The following is a 23,871-nucleotide window of genomic DNA, read 5'->3' on the forward strand; positions in this document are numbered from 1 at the left end:
GTACAATTCTCTCAAGAAAGTCATTGTAGGACACTCTCTATTTGACTGTGCTTTATCCTGATCAGAAGTAGCTGGAAAATCTCATGTATTTCAAAATGGTAATACTGAAAGAAGAAAGAAAGGAGACTGACTCATTGTGTTTCTCACTGCACATCTAGCTTTATTTGCAAAGCCTCGAGGTACACTGGTGCAAATCTAGAACCCAAATAAGGTTCATAAAGCTAAAATTGGAGCAAAGTTCATACAACAGAGACTAATTTAATGTTTCCAATGTCTGAAAAGATAACCTATAGCAAGTTATGGGGCTAAATGAAAGAAACACTGAGCTTGCATTAGTTACCAGAAGCAGTTGCTCAGGATATCTGATGGGAATAGTCAGGGTCCTGGAGTGAACTAAAAGACATTTAACAGCTAATGACAGAATAACTGCATGATTCCAGCCCTGTAGAAGCTTCTGTGCTTTCTTTGTTGGCAGCTCCCAGCCAACCCCCTCCTGCAGCTGCACTGAAGCACTTAAGAGAAAAAAAAATGAGAGTCTTCATCTTAACCCATGTATCTAAAGAAGTCTTGACAGCTCCAATGGAATGTTTCTCACTCAGTTTGTTTCTTGACAGACAACTGGATGTTGAATTTATTTAAATTGAACAAGAATAGTCTAAGCTTCCCAGTTTGCTGAAAAAGCTGCTGATTATTCTGCTAACAGGATCTGAAGTCTGGTTTTCTGTCCACACTGTCCACTAGGAAAGAATAAAGGACACTTTCTAAGCAGTTCTAATCTCAGGTTCTTGAGATAAAAAAAATACCTCTGTGCTTGCATTTGAGTGCTTAGAGTGAATATCCCACTTGGTACAAGCACAATTTCACTTTATTACAAACTTGACTCACTATAATCTCCTGGTGAGTAAAGAACAAAATGCAAGTCATCAACTGTTTGAATATTTCAGCCCTTACTCTGCCCTATAAATTACTTTTGCAAGAAGACAAGAAACAGTTGTCTTTTGGCCTACCTTTCCAGGACAATATTCAGAGAGAGCTAAAGAACAGGACTTTGGGCACATACTTTTCAGCATAATTCTTCTCCAGATGACAAATTTCCTACAGCACACATTATTCAGCAGACTTAGCCACAAGTAAGTAACAAGAAAAGAACCTCCAGAATATGTATGAACCTAACACAAAAATGTGAGTCCAGTTACATGCTAAGAGCAGGTAGGGATTTCAGCTGCTTCCCTGTCATCTGAGGGAAGACTTTGCTCACAGATTTCCAACTTTGGGCTTAAGGAGATGTTTCCCTAATGTGTATACTTTTTAAAGCTTGTAAGAGCTTTGAGAGCAGACTGTATAGTTCACTATGCAATCACTTTTACAGTCTAACAGCTGCATTCAAGACAAGTCATATCATATGCTCACCTCTGCCATCCCTTCCACTGGCTTTTGCTTGTCCACTTGTAGGATACCATTCTTCGCTGTGCGAGACACTCGCAACTCATGCCACTGACCCAGACTGACAGGTTCTTCACTCCTGTTTTAAGGGGAACAAAACTTTCAAGTATGTAACACTTTGCCTTCCTGATATTCTGTGATGTTAAAAAGTCAAGTCCTCTGGGAGGATTTCCTAAATAAAAAAATAACCACAAAACCACTGTGATTCTTTCCTTATAAGGGCGTAACAATTTTCTGAGCCACATCAGCAAAGACCATGTTCCTACAGCAAATAACAAGCACTCTAGTTTTATTTATAAATTAAATGCTTCTATCATCAGCCTGTGTTTTAGCTACCTCAAAGCTAGTTTTTCTGTTCAGTCACTTATAATGAGTAAAGACAAATTTTTGTCTCAGCTGTTCCACTAAATGATTGGTCTAGTCCTACATCCTTCATCCTCTTTTAAAACAGAACTACTTTGTGTTGGTTTATCATCTCAATTTATGCATCCTATTACAGTGACATCTATACACACACATGTGCAGCCCGGATGCTGTACATTAACAGGAAGTAACTAAAATACAAGCCTAATGTGATAAGATCTTGGCTAGAAACAATAATCCCCAGTTGTGCAAAGTATTCACCAGTCTCAAAGGAGGTATTTTTAAACTGTTCAACTACTAGTTCAACACTGATATGAATAACAGCCTGTATGAAGGGCAAAACCACATTTCACTTTACAAGTTTAACAGATCTTTGTATCTTGTTTTCAAATGTCATTTCACTACACTGGTTAAAACATTTTATGTCTAAATGAGATCTTGCAGGATTCCTCCAGGAGCAATGAAAACCTGTGTTTGATTCACTGGTCAAGCTGGAAAAACAAGAAATCCTGCTATCTAAGACTCCTGGAGACTTTCTAGCTTCCAGTTAAAAAACACAGAATTTTTGGGGGTGAAATAATGGTTTGTATTTTCAGGCTATTTACATTTTAAAAAGAAAAAACATTACATATTTCAAAATGAAAGAAATGAAAAAAATGTGATTTTAAATAGTGAGTCAATAGTGATTCAAATGCTGATTCAAAAAGGTATATAATTTTGAAAATGTGAAAATAATAATTTCTTTTTTTTTTCTTAACAATCGACATGAGTTTTGAAATCTTTCTGTTGTATCTATTTTGATTCTCCCAATTTTCTCAAAGCCTGTTTTTATCTGTTTGGACGATGCTGACAATACTGCTTGTCATTTCTGAATGACACTTGGTTCAGAAAAGCTCCATAAGAAAATATCATCAAGCAATGCCAGTCACTTCTTCTTCTCTTCTTCTTCTTCTTCTTCTTCTTCTTCTTCTTCTTCTTCTTCTACTTTTCTCCTTCTTCTACTTTTCTCCTTCTTCTACTTTTCTCCTTCTTCTTCTTTTCTCCTTCTCATTCTTCTTCTTCTTTTCTCCTTCTTCTTCTTCTTCTTCTTCTTCTTCTTCTTCTTCTTCTTAGGTAGCACCATTTACCTTGGGTAAATCAATCAGAATTTAATCACCCTGATGAAGTCAATGTATACATATAAAGGGACCAGATAGGTTTGGCCACCTAGTAAGTGGCAATACAAACATTATCTCTTCTGATTACATCATCATAATGCTAACTCACCTGCTCTGCTAGATTTAATTAGAATTAGGAATGACTGAGCCTTGCAGAGTCTTCACTTCAGAGCTGCAAGCTATTTCTTGGAATCACGAGCTTTTTGAAACAAAATTTTCTTCAGGCATTTGAACGCTCCTGGCTCTTCACGTGCTGTGAGGTTACTTTTCCTCGTGTAAACTGAACCTTAAAAAATACACCAAATCATGAAGATCCTGATCCTGTGCATGCCTGGCCAGGGGAAATCCCAGGGGACAACAATTTCTCTTCTGAGATATCTCAACAAATAGTTCAGTTGCTGCATCCCTTCAGAATCCCTTCTCCATGTGGAGCCCCTTGTACACACTGTGCTACTTCCATCCTGGGGAACACCAGGAAAAACACAAGCTTCACCAGCATCAGGTTTCCTACTGCTGTTGCTGACATACGTAAATAAGCTTGCCTCATTCTAATTAAAAAGACATCATAGTTGTGTTCTGAATAAATTATATCTAACAGCCTGATGGTTCTAAGGAAGAGGTAGTTAGGTTGCCCAGAGCTATAGTCCCAGAGCTAAAGACAAAGGGTAGGCATGAAGTAGTATGACGAAGATCAGGGCAGAATTTTAAGCGGATGTTGATCGAGCCAGCATGAAAAATAGGGAATCTATTTATCTTATTTAACCACTGACAGAGCTGACAACAGGGTGTGAGTTGCACATGTTATCTAGAAAAAGGAGGTGAACAGGACAATCTGACAACTCTCAATGAAGTCAGGTTGTCTCATGAGTCTCCATTACCCAGCTATCTCACCATACTCTTTTCACCAGTACATGCAGTTCAGGTGCTAGCTGGCATCCAGCTTGCTCTTCACCTTTCAAACAGAAAGGGGCAGTGTCCACTCCCAGGCATGTGGCTGTGGCTTTTGCCACATTTTAAAAGCCTACATCTCAGTAAAACTTTAGTCCAAAGTGTTCTGAAGTGCTACAATATTCTTGAAGAAAAAAAAATTACTTCAGTGTGTTATGGTTGTCAGTAACAGGAATTAGATGACCGTAATCAGTAAAGATTGAAGGCTTTTGTAAGAAGGGCTATTCTAAGTTGGAGCAGAGGTCTACAAAATTAGCTATTTCTGCCACTTTTCAGCAAGAGAATAGAACAGGGCAAGTATGGAGTGATTCTTCCCTTGATATATCATCCTGGCTTCTGGCAACTTGTCATTTAGCAATTTCCTGAGTCAGAGGCTGCATCCGTACAATTGTGTTTGATCTCTCTCAATGGAGCTTTCTTCAAATCTGTCTATTTTTTTTTTTAACCTATTTATAGTTCTGGCATCTGTAACATGTTGTGACAATTAGTTTCCACAACTTATTTATGTGCTGTCTGAAAAGAAAAAAACAACAAAAATCCTTCTGATTCTTACATAGAAAAAAATACAGAATAATCATTCAACTCCATATCACAATTTAAAAAGCTTTATCATACTTCCACCAAACTCTTTTTCCAGGTTGAAAGGTCCTGCTGTATTTGTAGAAGCTGTTTCATCCCCTCTCCTAGATATCAACACTACACCTCTTTTTTAATTTTGCTAATTTTTTCTGAAATGAACTGACCAAAATAGCAGCAAGTTTTCAAGACAGGGTGCATTGTGGGTTTTAGCAGAGGCATTGTTCCTTATTCCATTCCTAATAATTCTCTGCATTGTACTTACATTTCTGCACTTGCCTCTGAGCAGTTAGCTGTTACTTTCACAGAACTATCCATGACAACTCCAGAATCTGTCTGACAACACTAACTGTATTTCCACAGCTGTACATTGTTAGGCTTGTGCATTATTTTGCATTTGCTCCCTTGAAATTTCATCTCTTATTTTGTCATCTGAATAGGTTTGCTTCCTTGAGTACTCATTCAGTGTAAAATCAGTACATTTCTCCTAATCGCAGTATAGTCAAAATTCCTGATGTCCATCCACAGGAGTCATTGGTATGCAAGACTTGCAGACAGTGTACACATTTTGTATAAGCTTTATATAGATTATTTCAAATATCAAGTCAGACTAGTCAAACTGGCAGACTCCCGGACCATACCCAACACACTGAGTGCCTCTGTTCAGCCCATCGCCTTTTCAGAAAGCCTAGAAAGAGCTGCCTGGAAACTGGGCACTCAGTTACACAGAGAGGGAGAGTAGCCTTTTTTGAGGCATTTCATTGCTTCTGTCCTAGACATTAATTTTGGAATGCAATGAATCATTCTCAAAACGTCTGTCTTTATCTGGAAACCTGGGGCACTAATTTAAACCACATCTCTTAGACAGCTTACTTTATTGGAACCTAGCCTCTGGTTCCCAAAAACCAGCACTATGAGGAAGTGGAGAGACCTGGAGATATACCTTATTGTGTCACCTTCACCCTGGTGCTTACTGCCTGGAACTCAAAATCAGGGTGGAGGATGCTCACAAAAGTGCCAATATTGTGAAATCCTGTTGTAGAAAATATAGGGATAAAATCCCCCAATTAGCTATGGTACAATGTCATGGAGGCAAGAAGGGAATTTGTGCAATACCATACGGACACAAAAGGAACATCTACAGTAAGGTGGTGGCACTGATAATAAAGCTTTGAAACATAAACCACTATAGGAAGAAAACCCTCTCCCCCTGAATACAGTTTTAGCATTTCTGTGCTTCCTTAGAAGTAGGCACCAGAGAGCAGCAGGCTCACATGCCTCATCATAGCCTGTACTCTTTCCAGCCCACTCCTCTCCCGGATTAGCACCACGGCACTGTTGGAAAGGAAACATAAGCAACACCATTTACCTGATAACAGCTGTTCCTGAGCCACAGTCGAACCTGAATTCCACATAACCAGCCACCATGTTAATGGAGAGGAAGTCCTTGCTGTCTGTGTCGTAGCTGTACAAAAGGACACCAGTCTCTAAATCTGGACGAAACGTCAGCTCAAACTCCATGAAGGAAAGGTAATTCTGTGGTTCCAAGGGCCAGGGTGCGCTAGCAAATGATCTTAAGGACTCGTTGAACTGAGGTATGGCCAAGGTGAGTGCTGGAAATCCAGAAATCACAAGCAGGTCACTTGAGGCTCAAATGTAAAAGACTGACACTTACCAACCAGTATCAACTCCCTTTGTTAAGGAAAAGCTAACATTTAGCAAAACAACCTCAAAATTTTGTCATTGAAATTAAAAATATTTTTTTATCTTAGTCAACACCACTTAATTCCCTCCTTTTCCAGGGACATATTAGTACTATGAAACATCACATTTCTTTTCTTTAGTTATTTACCATAAGTTTTTTCAAAGTAGGAAGCACACAATGGGTGATGGCATGAAAAGTTCTACAACATAGAAAATAATGCTACATGTATTTTGCTATTTGTATCTCTCTGATTTTAGCAGGAAATTGCTATTGTGTCCTTTACATTTCAGAATATGCAACTGATACTGTTTTTAGGAGAAAAGTGGGTATTTTTTTAGAATTAATGGGCAGCTGTGCAGTGGTACATTATTTTAGCTTTCAAAAAGTAAGTCTGAGATGCCTAATTACCGTTAGTTTAAATAAGCAAAGAGGTTTGAGAATCACTGATTATGTAGGAGCTGGAGGTAGCTCCAAAGTGGTGAGGGAAGGGTTTCAGTATGTGACTGTAAAAAGATGAAGTAATAAGTGCTCTCTTCTGTCGATGTAACAACACAAGACCTCCTCAGATGTCTCTATGTGGAAAACACATTGAACACTAAATAACACGTAGAAAGAAATAGAAGCATTCCAGAACCCACTCACCTTCTTCACAGTGATGACCTTTAAATCCAAGAGGGCAAAGGCAAATGTAAGAATCTGCTTTGCTCGCAGTACAGGTACCACTGTTGATGCAGGCTGCCTCATCACAGATGCCACTGCTACACTCACCTAAACATGGAGTCAGAACACCAATTTATCAGAGAAGTTTGTCGGAGAAGATTTATTTAGCAGTTGAACATCACTACTAACTAATGAAATATGCTCCCCTGACAGAATTCTTTCCCATTTTGTCAAATGGTGTACAGTTAAGACAAAGTAATTTGATTTTTAGTATTTTTCTCTTAATACTAGACCAGCAAGAGACCTTACAAATAGCAAAAAGTAGCCCTTACTACAAACCATAGCAAATATAGTTTTCAATCATTCCCTGAATTACTTATCTTCTGCTCTTCTTCCTATTTCCTCATTAAAAAAAAATTCTCTAGATTGTTTACAAGCACTGTGACTTGTTTAATTTCAATTATCTTAAGTGCTTCTTTGTTCACTGTGAATCCATGTCATGCTGAGCATGGAAGGTGTTAATCATCATCAACTAATCTTATTAGCCAAAATGAGGTTGGCAACCCTCTTGTCTGAACTAAAAGGGATCCATATCATCAGCATATGTGCTTTTTAAGAAGCATTTCTACTATGCTGGCATATCAACTGAAATAACAAGGAGATTATTTCTTCTTGCTGGAATTAGGCTGAAATTGTTGTAGAACAAATAATTTACTAATTTTCTTCTTAAAACTGATATCTATAAGACAGATTATACAACAGTCAAATGTACATCTGATTGAAGTTCTTGTTGATTTTGCTTGCTTTCTCCTTTATTTAAGTTTCTGATCAAATAACTCTCTCCTTGTCAGTAAATAACAAACTGATCATATACATTAAGAAAACTCAAGTAAGATTTTTGTGGTGTAAAAATGTAAGCACACAGAGGGACAAACTAAGAATTACACATTTATTTTGAGGCACGTTGAAGTATCATCTCTGACATGACAAAAGTTTAATGAGGCAGCTCTGAAAATAGACACTGGGGAATAGTTTTTGTTATCTGAGATGACTGAGAGAAGTCTTACAAAACTATTGCAATATTTGGGTTTTTTTAAAATACAGCATTCTGATTGTAAGGATGGTCTCCAGACCAGGATTTTACACATCTTCAATAATGCACTGGTGCTAGTACAGCCTCAGCTTCACAGTTTGAATTCCCATCCCATAGCCAGAAAGAAAACCACAGAGAAGTATGCAGATGTCAGTGGCTGATGTTCTAGTTCTTCTAGTTCATCCTGATCACTCTGCTGTCGGCCGTGGAAAATAACCTTTTCTCACTGACTCAGGACAGAGGCAGTAACAGCTCTCAGGTCACCTGGTATAACTTCCTGCCAGATTAGGCTTGTCTCATATTGCACATCTAAAAATCTCCCTCCGGCCCATTTTTCATTGTATGGAGGGAAAGTCTAAGTACAGCAGTCGTGACACAGGGCTCCAGGGTTAACTTGAGGAGCACAGACAAAATATACAAGTCCCTCATAAGGGAAACAAATGTTCTTTCTCCGTGGAAGGGGACAATTATGTCTGCCCCACACCCAGCCACGGGAGAAGGGATGCTCACAGTGCTCATTGACCTATGTTTCTCCCTCCTAGTCTGCATTGTAATAGTCATAAGTGAATCAAAGCGGGACAGCTATCTTGTCTCAGATCCCTCACATATTCATCAATTATAGTGACACTAACAGAAGTGATTAGGATTAGCTCTATTTTATAGACAATGAAACAGAGCCAAGACCTGTGTGTAAACAAGGATCTCAGTGTATTAAGTGTGAAGACACAAACAGAAAACTAAGACAATTCTGATCTTTGCTGCACTTGCTGCACTCTTAATCAGTGCTGGCAGTATGGTCAAACAGCAAAGTTAAAGTCATTGAGAAACAGAAAAGGACAAGGAAGATAACAGTAATGGGACAAGAGCCCCATTGTGTGTGAGTCCCATGGTGTGAGAAACAGCTTGAACTGGAGTAGTCTTGGTATTTAAGGACAGGCTGCTCTCCGATTATCTCAGCAACTTATCACCACAACCTTTGGGCCAGCACAGGTGACTACACCGAAAAGGCAAATCTCGAGTCTCATGGCTGCATGTGTTTGGCTGCAATGGCAGATGAAGAAGGAGAGAAGCTGCAGCAGGAGTCCAGGGTCCTGCTGTGCCTGCTCTGAACCACAAGCCCTGCCTCCCTTGCCAGCCCCTTAGCTCACGGTCCAGTGGGACTTCTGCTGTAGCCAGCAGAGGCAGCGCAGGGGCAGGATGGTCCCCTCTCCTTCCCACCCTCAATTCTGTGATCCATGTGCCACAGCACCTCTGATTTATATACATTTTGCTAACAGAAAGAAAACAAAAAAAACCCAAAAACTGGCTAGCAAAAGTCCTCCCCAAACTCTAGTAGAGTTTACTTGCAGGTTTTTTGTGTTTAACTTACATGACATATTGTTTGCAAGTCTCTTCTGGTACAGCTTCATATAAATGTGTGCAGTCACGTAAGGACAGTAAGGCTTTATCACTCAGTTTCGAGTCACACATTGCAGAACACAGCATTTGTTTTTATTGATGTTGATTGTTAATGCAGTAGTATGTGGAGCATTCATGGATGGGAATGAAGCTAGCTGCAGCCCAAAAGCCCATAGAGATTAGGGCTCAGGGAACTTCAGCAGGACTTTCATCTATCTAAAGTCCATAGATTCTCATTCTATCGTGAAATTACACTCTGCTTCCAAAGTCTTACTCTTTTCAGCAACTGTTTCTTGGGCCACTCTGTTCTCCCCCTGTATAGCACAGAAGTTTGATCATGGTATCTAGAGAATACACAGCAATTGTTAAGAAGTTTCTTATTAGTCGTTTCCTTCTTGAGGTGCCAAATGCACAGCTAAGAAGAGAAGAAAGATGACTTTGTGGTTGAAGCATGGCACAGAGAGTTCAGTGATATGGCATCTATTTCTTGCCTTTACCACTTGCTCTCTAACTTGGGTTTACTCTTAAACTCTTTAGACTGGGAGGTCATTAAAGCAAGGATTTTATTGTCCTGGGGTTTTTTTAAGTTCCCATCACATGGATGAAATAGATTAGTAAGTAAGACAGGACTAGTCAATTAGCTTCCCTAGTTCTCCATCTTTTAATCTGTGAAGGGGAGACAATGCTATAATACCACTTCACAAAGCTGCTGAAAGTATTTATTCCAAGCTATTTTCAAATGACACCATGACTCTGGAAAGTAAAACAATGGACAGTAGTCAGGAAAGCCTATTTGCTTCAGCAGTGATGGGGTTTAATGGGGAAAAGCCTTCTGTAACAGCCACAGTGCTGCTGTGGGTCTGAGATATCCATGTACTGCTTTGGACAAGCGCAATGGTATCTTTAGGCAAAACACATTTTTTCCGATCCTTCTAGTTTCAAATACAACCTCAGCATACACACTATTGATTTCTGATGATGTGACCGTGTCAGTCAGGAGCATGAAGAAGCATCCTGAGAGACACTGGTAGAAATATTGGTGCAAGCGTAACATCAGCAGCATGGAAATCACTGTTTGCTCACGAGACATAGTTTTACTATTTATTATGCACAATAACTGAGTCCACAAAGGATTTACTTGTGCAGTGTGATTCTACTGTGCATTCTACTACAGACACACCACAAGCAATGTGCACAGAATAAAACCAGGCAAAAAACAGAGACCTCACCTTACATCTATCAAACCTGGACCATTGTTTCAACAGGCTAAAAAGTAACCCCTGGTTAATCACTGATTAAAGAACCCCATACTTACCGACATCAGCACCACTGAGAGCTTTCCCTAATGGCCAGGGTCTCATATCAATTATCTTTCCATTGATGCTGAGTGACTGGACGCAGCCCTGAAATCCACGGTTGGTGCCTGTGGCCCTGACCAGCCAGTACACACTGGGAGCACCGCCAACGTAGAAGGGAGTCTGGAACGTAATTTTACTGTATTGGCCCTGCAGGGAAAACAGAGCACAACACTCTGTATAACAGATGTAACACAGGATAACTTATTAAGCCACAGTCATTACAATCAATTTTTTTTCTTCCACAATGAATTGTGTCAGGGACTAAGCGGGTTGCTTACTGATAACTCCTCTCCATTAGTCATTCCTCAAATCAGTCTACCATTTTAAATGAACTTTTTTGCACCTGCATCCATCAGACTACTACAAGCACAATAACAAACTTAAAAATCACTATGTTTTGAGGAGAGATTGTGATATGACTTTTGCTGCAATTTCTTCCTTTACTTTTGCCAAAATTGTTTGTCTTCCAAACATTAAGCCCTGAGGGACAGAGACCAATGTGATATTGCCTTTTGGACAGAAACCAGCAAGTGTTTACCATTGAATAATAATGAAATGACAAAAAACAAGAGTAAAACAAACAAACAAACAAGAAATGGCAAAATCCAATAAAATTACCACTTGAGAAGGGTTCTGTTCACTTTGCCAGTGCTAAATTTAGTGCCCACCTTTTTTGAGGGGCATTAGCAAGCCTACAGAAATGTACACATACATGTTTACTAGCACTGCTACAGTGCACAGGAAAGAATAAAAAATATCAAAAAGCAACAGAACCTTTTTGGACCACTGAATCAAACTCTATGCTATTGTGGGCAACAGACACAGTTCCTTCCACAAATTGATCAAGATACGTCTTTTCCCTCCTCCCTAGTGGTTGCTTCAAAACTTCACTGACCTTTAGAAGAAAACACTCAATATGCCCAGGTATTCAGGGTCAGTTTTAACCAATGTGTGCTTGAGACAGCACTGACCTTTAGTTTAAAAGCTTTCTGGATTTTTCATCCCTGCCCTGCCCTCATAGTGTTTAAAACAATAAATTATATCACCATAGCCTATGTTTATCTGGCTAAATAAGATAAAGCTATTGAGTCTGCAGGTATTCACTTGCACAGTTCACTGCAGAGACTGTACACGTCTCTTGATTCACATGTGTCCTTTGTGTAGCATTGGAAACAGAGAGCAATACGACAGACATTGAAATTATTTTCTCTGTCATTTCCAGCTGATGAGAACTCAATGCAGTGCAATTATTTGTCCCTTCAGTGCTTGCACATGAAAGTGTACAGTAATAAGATGACTGAAGCTGCTTTTTTTCAGGGCTGGGAATGACATGCTAATAGTGGTCATCAAAGGAAAGGCATCTGAAACAATTTGAAACTACCTTTTCTTCCAGTGCCTAATTTCACTTCTGTTTTCTGGCCATAGATGAGCAAGTTAAGACATCTTCCTCTATTATATTTTACCCTGTAAGCCTTGTATGAACTTACTGGTGTTAACATAAGTCAGGGCAGAATGTCTATTTCCATTACTCTGTTTAAATCTGTCTCCAGGATACGCGTCTAATTACACTTCTGTATACAAACCTTGTGTGGCTATATACATATTATACATAAATATATATACTTGCATGCCCATATAGATCTAATTTTTATGTCTGAAGAAGCAGAGCAGCTCTCTGAGGCTAAAAAAGAAAGCAAGCAGGGACAGCAGCTGAACAATCTAGTAAACTTCTAACAGCAGCCTCTATCTGAGACTAGCAAAGAGTGGTAGAAGGGTGGCAGAGCAAGCGTGGAAGACAACAGGAAAACTGTAGTGGGATTCGGGGATATTTATCTTTGTGATTTCTAGACTACATATTTGGAAGAGTAATCTGTACACTGGTACTAGTTCACTCAATGTACCAACACTGATGAATAAAAATGCACTTTCTAAATCTAATCAGACTTCTGATAGCAAGAAAAAAGTTGTCATCATAACTTTGAGACGGTCCAAGGTTGAGCTGCAAGGGCAGGATTACCAACCTGAGATTTTCCTGTCACGGGAGCATTGTTGTCCATCCTGAGCCAGCCATTCACCCCATCTCTGAACAACGTGACACTGTGCCAGTTCCCCAGCTTGATTTTGTTTTCACTCGTTATGACTCCAACTCCAGTGCCACAGTTGAACCTGGGAGCAGGAGATAGAGAGGGCAAGGCGATAATCTCGCAATAACCAAATAACCAAAAGTCATTTTTAGACTCCAAATATTCCTTTTGCACTTGGGAACCTCTCTGTTCCACACTGCACATAAGCACAGGAAAATCAGACAGCAGGTCTAGTATATCTGTTCTAAGTTTCAAACTTCATCATCTGTCTTCCTACCACGGAGAAGATTTTGCATTCTCTGACCATACCAGCTGCATTGCAAAGTTTGCCAACAGCTGAAACTGTTTCAAGATGGAGGGTATTACAATCTAAGTTCCTGCTATCACAGTAATTTCTCCTGAGAATTTTTCTAGCTACCTTGTGAAAGGTAGTGCTACATTAATAACTCAGCTACTGTATTTGAAACTAAGCACTCATTGATAAGAAGACCTCCAGGAGAGTCTCTGTGGAGCTGATTGCAAACAAAATGTGCCACTTTGCCTGTCTGCCATGCAGCGCAAGTGAACAAAAACACTACCTAAGGCACATCACCCACTTTGTTATTCCCTACTTTCAAAGCACTCATTTTCCCAAGTAAGGAGATCCTGGAGATACTCTTTCACATGCTTCATATCCATCGGACTGCAAGAAACCCTCTCCTTCATTTAAGAAACCTGCAACTCTCATCTAAACAAGCGATACAAGATGAAGTTCCTGGTCCCTTTCTGGCATTAAATGCTGGATTTTCATACATTATCTGCAAGTCTTTTGCTGCAAAACAAAAACATTAACTATGTACCCCTTGATATACCATCACCTCAGCAAATATAGCAGCTCACTGGGACTTTTGATAACACAGCAATGAGCCCCAGACTAACGTCTTGAAGAAAACTGATCATTTTGCCTTTACACTGAGGTCTGAATATAACAGTTCAACAGGGTACAAGTTCACACACTAAAGAAGGATGAGAGAAAAAAGTATTAAAGAATTTTTAAATTAAATTACATTGTCCATTTTGTGCACTGCATGGAGCAGAAGGCAAAGACACTGCAGATATTCATCACATATAGCAGTCCCAGGAGGCAGAAATGGCTCCTTCTCTTTACATCAAATTAGGATGGAAGTTTTACCTGAACTGGAGGCTACGCCGGATGACTGCCAGTGACATAAAATCACCCCGACCATGTTCATTTTCTCCACAGTATAGCAGCAAACCATCTTCTGATTCAGCCTGTAATCATTGTATCAACATGAAAAATCAAAGTCTAAGCCTCAGCATAACAGATAAAAGCAAGCAGCAGTGGAGAACTTTTCCCTAGAAAGGGTCAGCATTTTTCAGATCGAGTTTTTAACTTGCAGAATCAGAAACTGGTTGATCAATTTTGAACCCTGAACCTAGAAAATCACTGCCTTAAGTGGTTAAAGACCATCTACTTACAGTATGATACTATCAGACCTGAAAAAAAAAGCCTGAAAGTACCAAAGACTGTTATACATGTTCCATGTGAGACTTCTGAGCACAAAGTCTAGCAAGAATGTCCTAGCAAGCCTGTTAAGTGTAGACACATTAAACTTACAGAACATGAATACATATACCCTACTTTACATGTTCTGTGAGCCTGACACTCTTCAAGATGAACAACCCATGCCGGCAGCATTTCTCCATATGTGCATAACAGCTGACACAGTGGCTTTTTGCAGCCATCCTGCATTTTAAAGTGACAAACTGCCAGCGGAGTGTTACATCACCACATAAGGCAACAGACTGCTGCTGCTCTAGTGACAGTCTCACACCCAGGCTGTGAAGTTGGGGAGTCTGCCTTTTTGTGGGAGTAGGGATGCATCCAAGAGCTCGGCCACCCTCCCTACAGGCAGCCTTACCAGTTCTGTCTCTAAACAGAATTAACCCAAGCCAGACCTGTATTTTAAGTAGTAAGGTATCCTGAATATATTAGTTGGTGTCTCAAACTTCACAGGTGGAAAATAATGTGCACTTAAATCCTGGAGGAGAGAAGAGGAGCTCTGAATAGAGGATATGGTGTTTTGCTCTGTATGACAGGATCACAGTTTCTTTTAAGCAAAGATACTGCATGCCACTTCCAAACTCCAATTCACAAAAATTCCGTATGTACTTCAGCCTGTAGCTCTTTCACGTGACTATAACTTTGCCAACGTACATTGCTGCTAGTCTACAACACCAGTATTATTAGTCCCAGTCTCATGCTGTGCCTACCAATAACAGACGCAAACATTTTAGTTGCTTACAAACTTCATTTACATTCACTGAAGGTTAAGCCAGATGAAGGTTATGTACAGGTTACGTACAGGTTCACCACAATTACATTACAAGCTATATTGAAGCTGTTATTTTGCTATTGTCCACTGCACTAGAATAAGTAAATAAAATTTAAAATTCCTATGTGAGCTTGGAATTGCTCAAACTTACCCTGAACTCAAGGGTAATTTGAAAAGTCTGGTAGGATTTTTTCAGTGGTTCAAAGGTGATATATGAGTAGCCAGAGAACTGAGGATACTGGATGCTGATGTCTGAAAAGCAAAGAGAGAAGCCTGTTATTTATCAGCTTTTTCCCATATAAAAATCGATATACACATTTAGTACTAGATAACATCAGGTGGAAATGAAAGGAATAGTTCCTCCAGAGGCCATTATTCAGCAGCAGTCAACAATCAGTTAACCTCTTGCCTTGTCCTCCCACCACTTTTCACAACTAATTCCTTTATTCCCAAGGAGCTGGTGAACTTGGAAAGAAATGGGATACTGAGGGCAAAATACTGTTCAACAGTTTAATCACAGGCTTCAGAGAAAATTTCTCCAGATTTTCATCCTTGTTACAGAAGACAGAACCCATCAATTTTGTATTTATCTTCTTTTAAGAATTCATTTAACAAAGAGAGAACAAAGTAATTTTCTGTTTGGCAGGATTACGAAAACATATGCCGGAAGTATGGCTAGATTCAAGGCTGCATTAGTCACTGCTGCTCCATAGCTGCTGCATTGAGCATCTGCAGAATCACTGGATGCCTCATAACAGTCCAGCAGCTTCCAGCACTTCCCTCAAGTTAGCTCAGGGCAGAGGCTGAAGAGAGTGATGGGAAGAAGAAGGTCCCTGTAGGCACCTCTCCATCCCTGGTTGCAACAGCGGCTCTTCTCATTGGTCTTGTCCACTGGCATTATCAATGCTCACTCTTCATTGTCTTATGTTATTCCCTGACCCTGAGAGACAATGAAAATCAGACATGTCGTACTGCTCCCTTTGCAGCTAATTTCCCTAAGAAGCACTGAGGACAGACACAGTTTCAGGCCTGAATTCTTATTTTTGCAGCGGATTTAAGTCTAAAGAGGAGTCCTATTTGAATACTGAGTGTGTTTTTCTTGCGTATTTGCATCTGGATACAGTTCTCTCAGCTTTTTTGTTTGCAAGGCATTGCAACATTCACATTTTAGGCTGAAGTGAAGAGGACCAGTGCTATAAAACTAAATGCAACATCAGCAGAGAGCAAGCCCTGATCACAAGTAGAACTGACTGGACCAGAGTGCCATGCAGCTGTTGATTGTGAAGTCTGTTTCCATTCAGATTAATATACTATTTAATAATACTGACTGCTGAAGAGAAATTCAGTACAAAGGAATATTGGCCCATGGTGCTACTACTTACTAAGGAATAACACACTCCCCAGTGAAAAATGGTGGGTTTGGACTGATGTTAACAAACACACTCTGCAAGCTGTATACAGCTATGTCAGTTCAAATAAATCCTCAACTATTCATATTTGATCAAGGCCTAAAATCACATCTGCAGCTGTTTCATGTCGCTGAGTCACAACAGATTGTTTTCAGAATATCTCTTTGCCCCAGCACTCCAGTTTGAAGAAGATAAAATACTCTCAGAGTCTGTAACCCTGATGCATGACACTGTGCATCACGAAGGTCTAACATCACTCTGTTGAAGATATACGTGTCCCTGGTACTCTACTGTGTGGCAGAGTCTTGGCAAGTCAGATGAGCATGCAGAGGGATGGACGGATCAGCTCTTTTTTGGCAGAAGGGATAGCACCACTATAACCAAAAGGACGCTATCTTTGTGTGAGCTCTGGCATTCATCTGACCCCTTGGTTGCCAAATCAGAAGAAAAATTACTCTGGGGGGAAAAGTGTAACCTCCTTATGGCATGGTGAGGGAGCTGGACTGGCTTACCAGGTGATCTGCTCAGCATTAACCCTGCTAAAGGGTGAGTTTAGGTTTCCAAAGGGAGAGATCAAGAAGACAACAAGGGAAAAAGAAGCAGGACGGCCTCCTTCAGCTCAGCAAGCTCTCGTCCTGGTTCAGATGCCTTAAAAGAAGGCAAAAGGATGGGTGACAAGTCCTGACCAGGACAAATATACCCAGACTGCAGGTCATGCTTTCTGAACTGGGAAGAGGGTTTTATTCCTCTCTTTCCTTTGTCTGCCTGACATGAGTGCTGGGGTTACCACTCCAGCACTTCTGCCCTGCAGACAATGGGGAAAGCCTCCTCTGGTGGTATTTTTGCAACAGGAGCTTTGACTCACATCCCTCCTGCAGGACCAGCATCATCCAACAGACCACACTGGAAATGGGAGTGGTTCAGGGCTCCAGCTGGTGACAAAAGGCAAGCATGAAAGGAGGATTGAATATCTCTGCTAGAAGCTGTGGATGCCACAATGGACCCTGTCACACCCAGGTGACTACCAACATATGTGGCTTCATCACCCCCTCACTCTTAGGGGGGAAGGAGGATTAACCTCCCCTGTGTACCTTCACACAGGTTCTGCATTCGACTTTATTAAAGAATGACTTTTTCACCCCTAACCAAGGAGAAAGAAGAAAAGGGGATGATGTCTGAAATGGGATGTGCAAGTTGCTGCTATCCTTAGGGATCCATTAAGCCCAGCTGGCTGCTTCCAAAGTGCGCTTTGGTTGGTTCCTTGCTTCAGACAAAGAGGAGCCAGCAGCAGAAGGCACACAGACACCTTACCTTCCGCACAGGTCTCTCCTCCTTTCCCCAAGTTGCAGTGGCAGCGGGAGCCGCCCCGGTCATAGTCATTGATGCAGAAGCTGTCCACAGAGCACACAGCCTCGTCGCAGGACAGGTCGAAGAGCCGCGAGGCAGAGGACATGCTGCCCCTCCTCGCTGCCCAAGCTGTGGTTGCTCTCGCCGTGGTGGAAGGTCGTGTGGTGGTGGGAGTGGAAGTAGTGGGTTCAGAAGTGGTTGTAAGGACCCGGGACAGGAGCCTGGAACTAGACCCAGGCGCAACCTTAGTTTTGACCAGGAATTTTCTGTTGCCTCCTTTAATAGCAGGAAGCGGTCTGAGCTGAAAGGAAACAAAGAAACACCAATTCAGTAAAACCTAAAATGCTATAAGGAAATGAAATAAATACCTTTCAAGATACAGATCTGAGGAAATGAACTCACCCTCAACAAAGAAAATGAAGCAACCACATCACTATATCTGAGCACATAATATCAGATATTAAATTACCTGACAGGACCAGACACTTTAAAATATCAAGACTATAAAGAAAACAGAAGTGCCAAAATGAAATCTTGAAATTTACCTCTTCTATATAAATGTCATAGTCTGAATCATCAACATCAAATCCATCACCATCACCAGTCACTGTGTCTGTGATGTACCGATGCCCATAGCTTCCACTTCCTAACTCTTCAGAGCCTAAAAAGACATAACTGGCACATTCAGTTCATATATTTTTTTCTCTTTACACACAGCAATTCCGACCTTACCATCCCCCAATTCACAACACTTAAATCTGAAGTAAGGTCATTGTTCATCCTGTACAGACAATGCAAGTGTCAGCCTGAACGTGGGAGATGATGTCGAAGTGATGTCCACACAACTTAAAACAAAGGCAAGGCCTCCATTAAGTCACTTTTAAGGTGATTAAACAAACAAAGCAGGCAAAGCTCCATTCTCCCTCTGCAAACTGACTTTTATTCATCATTCTCCCAGGACAAAATTTCTGAGCTTTTTCAGCATGGACAACATTTTAGTGACTAAATAGTTTTTAGGTCAAGCTTTTCCCTTTTGTAAATATACAGTTCTGCATCTGCTCTACCGGCAACCAAATAAACTGTAACAGCAAAAGAGACGCACAAAGGTAGGGCATGCTCTGCTTAGGATGTAATCTGCCTCCACCGACCCCAAAGCTCCTGAAAATAGCATCCTAAGTGTATTGTTAGACTATTTTTAAAATGGAATTTATCACCTTGAAAAATGAAACATGCAAAAACATCTTAACTCAGAGGGTAGTTGGGCATGGGAACAGGCTCTCCAGGGAAGTGGTCACAGCACCAAGCCTGACAGAGTCTAAGCAGCATTTGGACAACACTTTCAAGCACATCGTGCATTTATTGGGATTGTCCTGTGCAGAGCCAAGAGTTGGACTTAATTATCCTTGTTGGTCCCTCACAACACAGAATATTCTATGATTCTATGACCATGTGTTTTTCATGTACATAATCTGCTTCTGTCTCTCCCTGGAGCTCTGAACTCTGCAACAAAGGACTCTGGGCTGGGAATGGACAATTTTAACAGTAAGGGGATCCTCATAGAAAATATCTGTACTTTTCTGCACTTTACAGTTCAAATTCTACTTAAACATTGATTTGCACTTTTTAGCTATTAAAATTTACCAGAAGTCATGAAGAAATATAGTAAAAGCAACCACATCACTACAGTTACTTATCATTTCAGCAAGGTTAAAAACAGACATTTTCTAACCATTAAAACAACAGACATATATCTGCCTTTTCCATAAAGTATTTTCTCATCACTTAAAAACAGCATAGGTAATCCTCACTTTACAAAGGGTCTGTAAGGAGCTGACTACAGCTGCTTGTTTATTTTAGCAGTCAGAAGATGTCCATATTTTCTGGTAGTTAGCAGGTCCTTTACACTGCAAGGTGCAGAGATGCAAAGTCTTGCTAGGCACTGCCTGTCTGCGGAAAGGAGGCTCAGAAAATGCCACTTGATGGTAGTGAGAAGTACTTCACTACCAGTACTAAACAACCCAATGGAGCCAGAGAAAGCTCACGAGGCTCAGCAAACTTTCAGAAGAAGCAGTGTGTACCCAGTGCTATTGGGCTGCTTGAGTCAGTCTGACTGCTGTCAATCGTTTCTCACCCCGGTAGACAATAAAGAAAAAGTATTTCACTGACCTGATAGGGGCGGGACCACTTATCTAAATGGTTTTGTACTCTTTTCTCCTTTGCTGTGACTGCAACCCAGAAATCCCAGCAGACAGTTATGAAATCAAGCATATGTGCACCAGATATGAACATGTGCCCTGCCTGGCTCACTGGCCACACTCCATATGCTCTGTGGGAGTTACTTATCAATGGGGTTTACATGTTACATCAGCATACAGAAAAATTGGAGGCAAATGAGTAGAGGTGATGAGGCATACACACTTGCAACCAAAACAGCATGCTAGACTAGGACAGAATATGGATAAGTCTTTCCACTCTAGCATGTAAAGCTAGTCATCTGTAAATAATACAGTTTGGCTGTACAGTAAACATTCAGCACCAAGTTCTACCAAATAAGATGAGCAGAGAACTCTTAGCTTTATGACTGGTAATGAGATGAGGCAAACTAGATGAGCTACATCCAGATTATTTCTGCTAGTGACTGTCAATGCACAGGCAAGGGATTACCGTTAGAGAATCAGATTGCACATTTATGAACCGGTCCCTGTAGTGGTTTGGATTTTGTTTCCCCCCAGAGGCTAAGAAAGTGGTAGCCCCCAAGGGGTGGAAACCCCTGGAAGTTTTGAAATTCTGCCCAATGGGCGCTCCTGCAAAAATGTAAACATATCACAAGCACCGGAAGAGACGAGTTGTAGTTTTTGGTTAGAAGTAGTAGCCATGTTGTGAGCCACGAGGAAGGGGGCTCGGAGCCCCCTGGGCCCTCTGGGGTCCCCCAGCCCTTGGCTGGGGGAAGCTGCAGAGACTTAGAACAGTGTTAGACTGGACTAAGTGTCTGTGGTTAAGCTGGGAGATGCTTTTCCACTGTGAGCAGCAACCAGAGATACCGAAAGCCACGGCAGCCAGCACTGACTGGAGGAAAAGCGGCGGCGCAGAGCCAAAAGATAAGAGAGCAGCAAAACAACCGTGAAGCAAAGCAGGTAGAACTTCTGCAAACCTGAGAGAGAAAGAATGGCAGCAGAGAACAGAACTAAGTTTCTACAGAGAGAAAGCTTGGGGGTAAGAACTGCAAAACTCCCCTAAACTTCCTTGGAGATCCCTCCAAGATGGAGGGGGTGGACTCTTACTGATTAGAAGTCCTAGATGGAGTAAAGGAGCTAAGAAGCTCAGTCGTCCTGAGAGCTCAGCCAGGACGGTGTGTGAAGGTTGACCTTGAGGCCCTCCCTTGCTGCAAGCTACAAAGAAGCTCGTAGCCATCTTTGAGGCAGGGCACAGGAGCTCTGCAAGGGGCTGAGTCCCCTGAAGATAAGGACTGTCGCGAAAACCCCCTGTGTTTTGTGATATGACCTGGTGATAGCGCCCTTGTCCTGGGAAACACAGCCCACGGAAGACCCCTCGTTGGAGAGACGAGTGGCTGAGGGGGATACCCCCTCGTGTGTGCTGGCAGAGATCCAGCTATCAGCTGCTACAAGAAACAGAAGAGAGAGAGAACCTGCTGCCTTAGAAGATGCTGCTGCTTAGTGACTGCTACTCTGAAGAAGCTGCTGCCCTGAGAGACTGGAAGGGATCTGTCCTTCTTTCCCTCCTGGACTTTTATTTGGAGGGGAGAAGAGATCTGATCCATTGTAAATACTGTATGTCATGGTAGAGATAATTGTAATCGTGTGTATAATGTATTATGATATTTATTTGTACAGTCATTGTAATATATTCCCTTTCCCCCATTCTGAGTCTGGTTGTGTTTTGTCTGGAAAAACCCATCTCACATTGGGTTGAGATGTGGGAGGGGGAATGGAGCTACGGAATTGGATTTTGGGGCTGTCTCAAACCATGACAGTCCCAATCCTGCAACTACTAGAATGAATTCCAACATATTGAAAACAATAGGTATTATCACAATGTGAACAAAAGCCCTTACTCCTCATATTCACTTCTACAGTCACTCAGGTTAATCACCTTCCAGGATAATTTTACTCCAGGCAGGAATGTAGGAAGACTAGAGTAGAGTAGAATAGAAAATTATTCTGTTGGAAGGGACCTATCCAGGTGCATCTTCTATACATAACTGCATCAGAATCCCCTTCTTCGGAAACAGTGATTCTATAAGAATGCATTTCTACAAAGAAACTTCTCTGTATAAAACTTCAAACATAAACATTACAAATATGATTTGCAGGTTAAGAGAAACCATATCAAAGAAGCAGAGCCAAGCATTAACTCAGCTCCCAGCAGATGCAGCAATTTTCAACTCATTAGGAGAGTGTTTCTTTTAAGTCAAGCCTGTGCTATTACTAATTGCCTTTGTATTATGTATCTGAAAGTATTTCAGAGTTAATTTAGTTCTTCTAATAAATGAAACTGTAATTTACCTAAGAGCAGTGAAAGCCAAAAGATAATTTGGAAAAAAAAAGAATCACAAACATTTGTCAGGGGAAACAATCCAATCTGTATTCAAACAAGCTGTGATATACAGACTCCATTTTCTAACTTAGAAGTCATAAGCTACAATATCTGTTATAGTCCAAATGCTGTCATATTTTATCTCTTTTCAGGCAAACTTTCTATTGGCTTAGTGGGATGTAGGTTCAATAAGAGTGTCATATCTTCAATAATATTTTGTATGAATATATATATTCTATATATGAATATCTTTATATTCATACACAGGAAAATGTTAGGTCTCAAATTTACATCCAGATACACACACTTGCTTAGAGGTATGGACATGATTTTAACACCATGCCAGTTTTACGGAAGTGTAACTCTCCTGATTTGAGTTGAGTTATCACTAGAGTACATTAATAACTACCAGCATGCAATGAGACATGGTAACGTAGGAGAGGCTGGCAGTTCCCCAAGCAGTAGGTGTGCTACTTTCATCTGGGAGATCAAAATATTCTGTGCTTTTCCAACAGAAGACCCTAGGAGACAAAATGTACCCACTATTTTAAACCAGACAATGACTCCTTTCACATTATTGAACTGGTACAACATTTGGAGCCTGGAGAGAGCAAAGAAGGTGACTTATTGTGTCTGGTGAAAAGACTGCTCTGAGGCCTCTCTTCAAAGACCTTCAGGATGTAAATTTAGCGCCACCAGAAAAAATGTAACTTCAGAAGGTGTCCTAGTATCCACAGGTCTCTAGCACTGCCCCAAATCTCCAGTTTTACCCCTTCCTGGCTCTACCTATCTGAGTTTCAGCCAGCACACCCTCCATTGCTCCACCCACTGATCTGTGAGCAGTTTGGGTAACTCATAATGCATCCAGGAGCAATGTAGTCATGGAATGTGCTTGCTGATGATTACGCCCTTATACAGGTGAGTACACACACGAATGACAAAATGTAAGCCCATTGGCTTCTCAGTTGCATTGTTCTTCCTTACCCTTGGCTTTTGCTCACTGGACATGGCACGACAGTCACATGTGATATGATGCAATAAAACTACAGGACAAACAAAATGAAAGAAATTAACAGGTCCTTTTGTAGAGAAATGCCCACATCACTGTGGTGCTTTAGTGGAGAGTTCATCTCATAATGGGTGACAAATCAGGGACAATTAAGCAAAGTGGTACTCTGCAAATACCAAAACAAGACTAAAGAGATTATAAACATGCTATATTTAATTAAATATGTTGGAGTGTGGAAGGAGATGAAGTCTGATTAAGACCCTCTACTAGGTCCTATAATCCTGTTCTATAATTAATTGAAAAACTCGTGGGGGTCATGAACCATAGCCTCTTTCCAAATAATCAGGGATTAAGTTATATTAAAGAAATCTTTCTCAAAACAAATAGAAAGCCACATAAACTTTTGTTTTGCTCATTACACTGCCACCAGC

The 23,871-nt window shown here is 40.8% G+C and overlaps 1 protein-coding gene across 1 annotated transcript in view; it reads right to left on the reverse strand.

Moving 5' to 3' along the window:
* Positions 1-23,871, reverse strand: part of EGFLAM (EGF like, fibronectin type III and laminin G domains) — a 75,223-nt gene that overhangs the window by 14,707 nt on the left and 36,645 nt on the right. Inside the window, exons 8-16 of the mRNA XM_032676538.1 lie at positions 18,423-18,538; positions 17,842-18,178; positions 15,273-15,373; positions 13,957-14,057; positions 12,723-12,867; positions 10,659-10,848; positions 6,835-6,960; positions 5,857-6,100; positions 1,411-1,522 (exon numbers count right to left, since the gene is read on the reverse strand). Coding sequence (XP_032532429.1) covers positions 1,411-1,522; positions 5,857-6,100; positions 6,835-6,960; positions 10,659-10,848; positions 12,723-12,867; positions 13,957-14,057; positions 15,273-15,373; positions 17,842-18,178; positions 18,423-18,538 — 1,472 coding nt within the window. The remainder of the gene's footprint in view (positions 1-1,410; positions 1,523-5,856; positions 6,101-6,834; positions 6,961-10,658; positions 10,849-12,722; positions 12,868-13,956; positions 14,058-15,272; positions 15,374-17,841; positions 18,179-18,422; positions 18,539-23,871) is intronic.

This window comes from Chiroxiphia lanceolata, chromosome Z, assembly GCF_009829145.1.
Source record: "Chiroxiphia lanceolata isolate bChiLan1 chromosome Z, bChiLan1.pri, whole genome shotgun sequence".
NCBI lineage: Eukaryota > Metazoa > Chordata > Aves > Passeriformes > Pipridae > Chiroxiphia > Chiroxiphia lanceolata.